The sequence below is a fragment of the Zerene cesonia genome, chromosome 9 (assembly GCF_012273895.1).
Source record: "Zerene cesonia ecotype Mississippi chromosome 9, Zerene_cesonia_1.1, whole genome shotgun sequence".
In the NCBI taxonomy this organism is placed as follows: Eukaryota; Metazoa; Arthropoda; class Insecta; order Lepidoptera; family Pieridae; genus Zerene; species Zerene cesonia.
In genome coordinates, this window is record NC_052110.1 from 3,958,627 (window position 1) to 3,968,306 (window position 9,680).

At 32.1% G+C, this 9,680-nt stretch overlaps 1 protein-coding gene across 2 annotated transcripts in view; it reads left to right on the forward strand.

The window, feature by feature from the left end:
* Positions 1 to 9,680, forward strand: part of LOC119828884 — a 44,854-nt gene that overhangs the window by 5,083 nt on the left and 30,091 nt on the right. Inside the window, exon 2 of one of the 2 annotated variants that reach the window (XM_038351177.1) lies at positions 11 to 142. In XM_038351177.1, the coding sequence (XP_038207105.1) occupies positions 66 to 142 (77 nt within the window). In that variant the 5' untranslated portion in view covers positions 11 to 65. Of the gene's footprint in view, positions 1 to 10; positions 143 to 4,390; positions 4,725 to 9,680 lie in introns of those variants that run through there. The other variant, XM_038351178.1, reaches the window with a different exon arrangement.

The window sequence follows — 9,680 nt, forward strand, 5'->3', positions numbered from 1 at the left end:
TTCTTTGCAGATCTATCTCGTTCTTTGAATGAATAAGGAAGCGTATTGAAGGTAACGGAATCAAAATGGCCGCTCCAGCTTCTTGTATGAGCACTGAAAAAGGTTGCGTTATGTTTGACTGCCTTGTTCATCTATGGGAATGGTAAGTGATGTGGCTTCTATCTTTTCTCAGCTTCGTATACTTCGAATTGTTAAAATGCCAAAAAACATTTTAAATATTAAAATAACTCACTATGTCCAAAGGACCTGGACAAGACGTTTTTCTCGAAAAAAATAAACGATTAGTGATCTGAAAAATATTAATGTCATCCTAATTTTCTACTTACTTTTAAAGAAGGCAAAAATAATAAATGTATTTTACAAATATAAAATTTAAGGCTATAGAAAATGCGAGAAGTGGTTATGTAACATTTTCGTGCACTACGAAATGTAAAAGAAACTGCATAGGTTTAATTTAAAATTCTAATGCATAGCTTAGAGTCCCTTTGGAAAAGCACTACGCTCTGTTTATACTAGCATAAATTCAGTTATGTTCCTCGTCCAGGCCTTGCGGTTATTGTGGTTTCATACTAACTGAGAGCGAGGTACTTCAAATATGAGCTTCATTGTTGTTTACCGCCCTTGTCGCTTTCGTGTTAAGGATCAGAATACAAATTTCAGTGCATTTAATCAGTCCCGCCATTCCCGTGTGACGTCACACTGCCGGGAACTATTGCCTGCACAAAGGGTTATTCAACGTGCCTTGTCTCTAGTATCATTTAATTTAACACCTGTTTGCTCATAACGTAAAGAGGTGAATGGACAAAGAATTCGTGGGAACTAAGTAAATGTTTACTTTAAAGCAAACACTGGCGTGCATTAGTAACCCAGAATGCTTTTAAAGATCAAATGGATTGCGGAGGATTAAATGGAGATTAAATTAATATGTTTATGGTGAAGACGCTTAGCTTTCATTGTCATTAAATAAAAAAGAAATAATGGTGAATTAATATACGAAGACTTGTTAATGAATGTGTTAAGAAAGCATCTTTATTTTACCTCTATAATACTTTAAACAGAGAAGCAGCTTATTTTGTTTTGTTTATGGTTATGTTAGAATTTTGATCAAAGGTCGACTACAAGTAATTCACAATTCTTTACTTTTTTGATCTTGACTCTGATGTTCTCAAAAATTAAAATGAAGCATATAACGGTTCATGTATCCTCACAATGACTGCACAAGCCCATGTTATATCGCACACCGCACTATCCTTTATTCAAACAGAACGCGTACGCGCTTCAGGCATTTCCTTTACTCTCGACAAAAGCATTGTAGTTTGTACTTTATGTTAAACGAGAGTCCCAGCCTTATCTTGCACTTTATGTCGCTATTCGGTCGTACGTTCACATACGATGTATATACAGCCAGGATTTCCACATTCTTACGTTGAAATGGAAACTTGGAATTCAGTACACATTCGCTGTTGTTCCGAAGAAATGCTTCAGCATCTATTAAATTTTTTTCTACGTAGGAATGTTTAATTTGTAGATTATTTATACTGCAAATGGTTAAGGAAATATTAACATTAAGAAAGCTCCGTTCTAATTAATAAAGAAAAAGATAAATTATTTACAGTTTTACAGTTAACTGCTATTTAGAAATTTGTAAAATAAATACAGGGTGCAATGGCGTTTCTAAGTAGTAATGTGAGTAAAAGATACAATTTGATAGGCTTTGTTTTTTAATTGCGATATGACACATAAAAACATAAAAAGCTAATATTTATTGCATGTTCTGAGAAGCAATGCAAAATGGATTTTGTTTTTAAAACTTTAGTTAATAACGATGTGTGAGCATCGTTATTAAATTTATGCAAATAAATGAAACAATTTACTTTTTATACATGAAAATGTTGTTTTGTATATATCAAGTACTTACTTTGACGTTGCATTATATGAAAAGCTAAAATATTTACGATTTGCGTCTACAATCTAAAGTTAGATCAATGTTTTTGTATCCCAGACGTTAGATTTTTTTTATTGATACAGCATTATTTTCCACAGATTGAATTCAACGACGATAATAGTGGTAAAATTTTTAATTAATAAACGGTTATAAAATTTTATTTCGTAATTCATAAAGACAATCACGGCTGCTTTATGGATAGGTACTTCAAGCGTGAAAGTTCAATTTAGGTCATAATAAAAAGAGATTTCAATAAAAAAATTAATGAGGTTTAAATTTGGAATAAGTTTTTGTAATGCCTGCTATTATAAGGTTTATAAATACATAGTTAATTATAACAGCACTTAAAATAGACTTTTGGAATCGCGTCAACTTTTCTGGTATTTAGGTGACATCATTGTTTATTTAGTTCAACGTAATATATTTTTTAAATCTGAATAAGCTTTATTTGGAATGTTGCTTTTTATGATTTAGAGTTCTCAGCTTAAGTGGGTAGAAATGTGCTGCATCAGAATTTAAAACAGCTAAATTTTTTAAGTTAGGTAGTTTTAAGTCTTCTTAATACATAGTAAAAGTATAAGAGTGTATATCATTTGAATCAACATGACAAAAACAAAATATACAATGTGTATATTATACAAGTGACGATGTCCAACACATTCTCAGTAAATTCACAAGTCAAAAATCTGTTAAATCATTTCATACCAATACCGCTATGTAGTGTATGACGAATCGATGACTAACGATTCATGATAGCCCTCTATGTCATGTTCTGATGTTCACGATCCAAGTAGGGTCATTACTATTCTACGTTGCAAGAACTACTAAAGAGGTCAACTGTCTCTTTGATTTCCAGCACTAAACCATTCGAAGCACGCGGTCACATCTGGTTATTGTCGTCTTGACGTTCACTTTATTAGGTCTGCAGCTTAACTAGCGCTAAGGGACTAGTTACTGGGACAAAATTATCTACTTTTGCAATTAGTTCCTTCTAGTATAGATCTCTTATAATTATTCTTAGATTCAGGGTAGGTATCAAAGACTCGCTCGTGTAATGGTTTTCTATTTCAAAAAAATAGAAAATCTAGGTATAAAAATAAAAGAGTCCCTTGAAAGTATTTTAATGATATTTGATTTGTAGGATTTGTCTTTGTTTTGATTAGGAAAATATATTTTAAAAGTTTTAAAAACTTTCACAAGAAGTCCACTCGGTAAGAGCAGGGGGCGAACAGCTAACGAGGAATAAAATATTTCGATAAATATTTATTATCATTTGTATCGAAGCGTGTAGTGAAAATAAATAAATGATATGAAATAAATAAATAGTGTACTATAGAATAAAAGATTTTCTTATAAAAATTGTAGCATTTTTTTTACTACCGCCAATATGGCGAAAATGGTTTAGAGGTAGGTCGGAATTACAGAAAATCTATATCTACAGCTCATAAATATTTCTGTGATTGATACAAAATATTGCAAAATAGAAGAAATATCATAATAACTTTATACTATTTATGGTACTAATTTATAATAACTGTATTCCTTAGTCAAGAGTGAGTGTTGGCATATGCCGCATCTGTAGATAATTCTGCGGATTTTTATGCGGTGGTATGTTTATTTAAAACTTTTATTTAAACTCTACGGTTAAAATGGCTAACAAAACACAACAATTCATGCGTAACATTGTCTTGAAAGTGTGTCGATAGGAAGATAGCAGAATTTCACTTGTTTTGGGAAACAAAGCACCGCTTGTCGATGAGCGTGCTTCGCTTAGCTAATTGGGAAAAGTGAATTGCTTTGTCCAGCAATGAAAAAAGCAAACAAAAAGATACTAAACGCTGTACGCTTTACTACTTGTAATTTACACGACCGTTTTGCAATATGAAGAAATATCTATTCGGACACTTATCATATAAACATGAAATACTTCCAACAATGACCACTGTTTTATGTAAGGAGAAAGTGTTAATGTCTCTGGTAGACAGACGATTCCTATTCAGATGTTTATTTATATATGTCACTGATAACGAGTTTATAGATTAAAATTGTTTGAGACGAATGACCTATCGGTAACCGTTAAAAGCCGCCACTCCCCGTATTCAAATTAATATTAACGTTTTTCTACCCATGTATCCCTTCGCGCTCATATGTATAGAATCTATGTTGAAGGCTCCGTCTTTTTCACTCCTGAGGAATTCAAATTACCTTTATCGGAACACAGTCATGTACAGGTTAAACCAGTATAACGATGATGAATATAAGAGACACGCAACGTAGTGTTAATTTATTGGCTTCGGATACAGTTTTCATCAGCTGCATTATAGACCTACCTCGTGCACCGGTGATCGTGGGGAGGCTATCTCACTCTAACCTAGGCAGTCTTGTATATCATTTTCACTTTTACTCCTCCCACTCGTGTTGGCACGCTCAACTTGTTGTGGGTACTACTACAGCAGTCGACGGCGAACGGTCGTTTACGCTCACAAAGCGATGCGATATTTCGTGAAAATAAATCGTTGTTTTAAATGCAATTTAAATATAAGTGAAAATTTTAACTGAAAATAATAGTATGAAGATAAAATTAAAATTTCAAAACATTAGATGAATAGAATTCAGCTTTTATAATAAATTTAACTAAGAAATTTAAGTAAAGATTAGTTAACAAAAGTTTTAGTGATTTGTGTAAATGTGTATTGTGATTTGGATGGAGTTCGTGTAGTACGATTAAATTAAATGAAGCAAGGCACATACAGCGGATTTGATGCCATCAGCGAATAAGGTACGAGAAACCGGATATTATTCTAGACGGATACTCAACTAGTTTTACACTCTTAACTGTAATCAAATAAGTCAAACAAAATATAACAAAGCAGCAATTTATCATTCGTAATTATTTGGATATTTTTGTTGTCAAAATTCAGGAATTTAATAAAGGAGATTTCGAGATTCTTTTTTATCCGCTCGCATAAGAAAAAAAACTGAAATTCAATACTGTTGTTTCGGAGATAAACATTGGTTTGGATACGGGACTCTAATGTAAATTCGTAAGGGCCAGGTGAGCGGGCAACAGGTGTATTTGAACGGACGCGTTTAGTTATTTAATTTTTGATATCTGGTGGATGTATATTTAACATAAATCTGTAAAGAAATTATTAAACATCTTCCGGTTCTGTTCATCCGTCTTATACGTTATATATCGTGAATGTATTTTATGTGTTTTTTTGTATATACAGTAAACGCAGAATCTGCTAAATTTTTTCACGATATTTTGAATGACCTTGATATTATAGTGTTATGTTATATGTATAACGAAACTAACATATAAAATACTTATAACACTAATGCTTCACATCCAGTTTCTCGCATTACCTCAAATTTTACTGTTATTTTGTCGTTAATGTATTTTTAAGTTTCCAATATGACTCATTTATCTATAATAGATGTCTAAGCGATTTATGAAATACTGGTTGTGCTATAATGCGGAGGTGATGTGTCATCGACATTGCGGAATTCGGACGTTATAAAGCTTCGTTAAAAAGCAGGTAGTCGTCCGAACCTTTTTGTGTGCAGGGACTTTTTGTCTGCAAGTTTGTGGTGGACGTTGAATGACGAAACGCCGTGCGACGATTTGTTTGTGAAGCACTTGTTGCATTGTGCTCGATGCCTTTTGTTTCACCTATTCAGACACCTTGTCTCAAATCTGTCTTGAAACTTTCGTCTAATCTTTCTTTATGAGAGCAATGTTCTTGGAACCTGTCGCATCGCTACGGGCTTAAGGAATTATGTGTTCGAGATAACACTTATAGATAACGAGTTTAGGCCACAATGGAAGGTCTAAACTCTAAACGGTAAAGATTGAGAAACTGTTTAAATGTTGTGGATAGTTCTGAAGATAAGATTAATCTGCTTTTGTTGTTTGTTATTAAGTTTATTACGTGTCGTATTCGTGAGCGAAAGTACTCAGGACCAGGAACGTTTAGCAATTCATAAATTTTTTCAAAAATTTAACAGAGGAAGTTTAAACTAAGGCCCAAAAAAATTACGCAGCTGCATTGTCTAAAATTACTTTAAAAGCGTTACACCTATTGTTTACGTTTACAAAACTAAGTAGGTAAGTACAACATGATACGAACGACACTTGTAATGTAAACCGATGTATCTGGTTTTAAGTGGCACACTATACATTAACTTGTAGCTACGATGATGTTTCCGAGTTTCCATCACAAACCGGTTTATGTACTACGAAATTGTATTTCATATAGGTACCGAATGATGCAAAGGCAATCCGCTATTTGACATTTACCGATGTTGAGCGTGAAAGGATGTTAGGAATGCGTCCTGTTATTACCTAAGGGCGATTTGAGTTCTGACGAATATCGTTTTGTGCTCATGGTTGGAATACAGATATGCATTTATAGTATGGTCTCAGTACAATGAATTACTCTTATAAGGAGTTGTTACTTTTCAACATCATGTGGATTGTGCAGCCAGCATCGATCTTGTGTTAAACACCATAATTTTGTAGAAATGGGTACTTTTATTCATATAAAACTCACAAACAACATTATAACTGCGTTTTGAAGTGTGCGTATTTGAAATATTGTACATAATTCGTAAGAATAAAAGTACTCTACATACTTTTGAGAATTATTATTATTTATTATGCAATTTGCGTCATTCCCTTGAAACAACTTTTACCGCGTGCCTTATAAGAAACTTTTAAATTGAGCCGGATTACCATTATAGACCATGTTGCTCGTCGAATTTGTCCACAACACCTGTGCTCAAAGCCCTTCGCTTATCTCTAAAGTGCAGTTACTCAGTTTGTCCCCATTTAACAAGTTTGTTTGTCGACAAACATATAACTAGACGAAGATAAAGCAAAATGCTTTAAGCTTAAAAAGGCGTTGAGTAACTCTTAAATTATCTCAGATAAGCTTAGACGAGCATTTTGAATAAATCATCAGAAATGAATAAAAAATCTAGTTCATTTGAAAATTTCAACATGCTAATTGATCGCTAAAAGAAAGAATTCAAAAGTAATTGCTACAACGCTAACACGCTAAAAGTTCTTCAAACTACCAGCGTAAAGTCGAAAATCCCTCAACATTTCATGCTCATGCCAATTTAAAGGAAAATTTCCGTTTTGCCTAGAACCGGGAATGAAAGAGGAATTGCCTAAGTACTTTTAAGAGAGCTGTTTTGCAAGAAGTAGGTGTTGCGTGCATTTTCAAATGAATGTTCGTGAAAATCAATACTTAGATGCATTCAATCATTTAGAACCGACATCAAAATAAGGAGGTTATAATTTTTATTGTATTTGTTACCTCAGAACTTTCAACTGGGTGAACCCATTTTAATCATCCGATTTATTTGAAAGCTGGTGCCTCGTAAGTCCCGTTTAAATTTGGTCTAGTCCTGAAAATTTGAAGGCGGTTTTGATTCTACAATAAAATTTTGCAGATGCGAAGCTGGTTTTTCTATCCTACTGAACAAATATCTCATATGAATGAGCTAATATCTAAAAAACTATTAATATTTTCCATTGTAGTTGTTGGTGTAGATCAAAAATAAAACCTAAAACTGTTAAATTAAACCTAGATAACCCTTTATAGTATGAAGTTCAAAATCTCGGCATAGTTCCAATCACCGTAAATATTATGTCCTTCAAACGAAACTAAACTGTATCAAGGACACAATATATCAAGCTTCATTTAATCTGCAATGCGATTTCTTGGAAGTTGGCAGCATTTATTGCAATCCTTATTTTTGGCACACATTTTGTCGATATTACGTAAAGCGATAATAAAACTTGGTCAAATACTGGATTTATCAATTTATTAAGTAGCGCAATATCCACTAATAGTGATTATAAAGTCGTGATAGCCTAGAAAGATATATCGTTAGCAATTTAAATGTAGGTTATTATTTTTCTACGCATTTAAAATTGCTTCTTTACGATTGCAGACAATTTTTATGATAAGGTACTTACAAGTGTTTATGACAATTTTCTTGTGGTTTCGTTTAACTTATTTAATAGTGACTTTCTCTAACGAGATGTGATTTCTACAGGGATTATGAACAAAATGCTATTATACTTACTAGGAAGCCATATAATAATTATTTTATATTGTACTTTTAGCTTATTAAGACATCAAAAATTTTTAATAGATTGTTGGTGCTTATTATTAAAAATCATCGCCGTTATTTTTTTTAATTATATAGTTAAAACACAGATAAGTATACAATCTAAATGAAAAAATTGTAAACTACCTACCTATTAATTATAACCTACCTTTTAATGGACTGTTCTGGACACTACTAATATCAGGAATGGAATTTAAACTAATATCAAAAAAACAACATAAACTTATTATTTATATATTTATTTATTAATTTATTAACTCATTTATTTACTTATTTATTTATTTGTCGCATGAAATTACTTGATCATATAATGCAACCTTTAAAAATTTTGATAACTAGCTTTAGTTTCAAAAAAAATTAAATTAATAATTTATTAATCCAGTATATCCACCCTAGAATCTTTAGAAAAACTATTTTTTCAGAGTGCAAAGGAAATCGCACATAATATTTTAAAATAAAAAGCAATATCTCACTAAAGTCTTTACTATAACAGAATCCGGATATTATATCTGCAGTATACTCGTATAGACGTAGCCTCTAAATGATAATATCTCAATCAACACGCGTGAGCATTTCTTAGGTGCGAACCATTTGATCGTGAGAGAGGAAAGTCTTTGTTAGAAGATTGGGGTTACGTTCACGATCTATGGAATTTATTTGAGTGCTAACAATGAGGTATTTGAATATATTTGCAAATAAATCCAGTGGGTTTCATATTTTGACAATGGATAATTAAGTATAGAACGCAGACTGAATCCTACGCTGAGTGAAATTTTCTTACGCTTATGTCTGGGTGCTTTTGATTGTACTGGGCCTAGAATGAGCGTACTTAATTTCTTCACTATTATATGTTATATATAATACTTGAGTAATTAAGTACTTGAGTAAATTTCTTCAGTATAAAAATTATATCGCACTTTGTAGTTTACATTCGTGAAGGTACCTTAAAAAACTAAGTTGGTATGTGAAAAGCTATGATTCCGTTATCCATGACAATTATGATATTAAAATTAAATGTCATGCATATTTAGTTATTTTTTAAATTTCGCACTAAATGTAATTGAAACACTCCTAGCTAAGAAGGGATGAGAAAAAATAAACAGTGTCTGTTAGAATTGCTGACGGAATCTTCATTTCACTGTTCTCTTTGCAACTGGAGTAAAAAAAAAAATAATAATAAGCTAGCATTCCTCGAGCCGGCGTATGTATAACAATTCCAGCTCTCGGAATTGAAAAAGATGTAATTTATTATTTGTTTTTTGCTCATTTAATTTTAATATCCAACTGGGTTTTATAGTTATGCTTTACCATAGACTTCATTTTTTAATTATTTTTTTACCTATGAAAATACAACGGTTGTAATTTTAAGCCTTAATTCTGACATCGATATCGTCATCAGCAAAAAATCAATTGCCCCTCAAAAAAATTCAAATCATAGACATTAAATTATAAAACTTTTAATATCTGCGTTGATCGTATTTGAAAATCAGTATGTAGAAATATCTAGAAACATTTTGAAGCGAAATGCTTGTAACGCTAATTATAATTCGAATGCTAGAACGAGCATGTCGTGAAATTGTAATGAAGG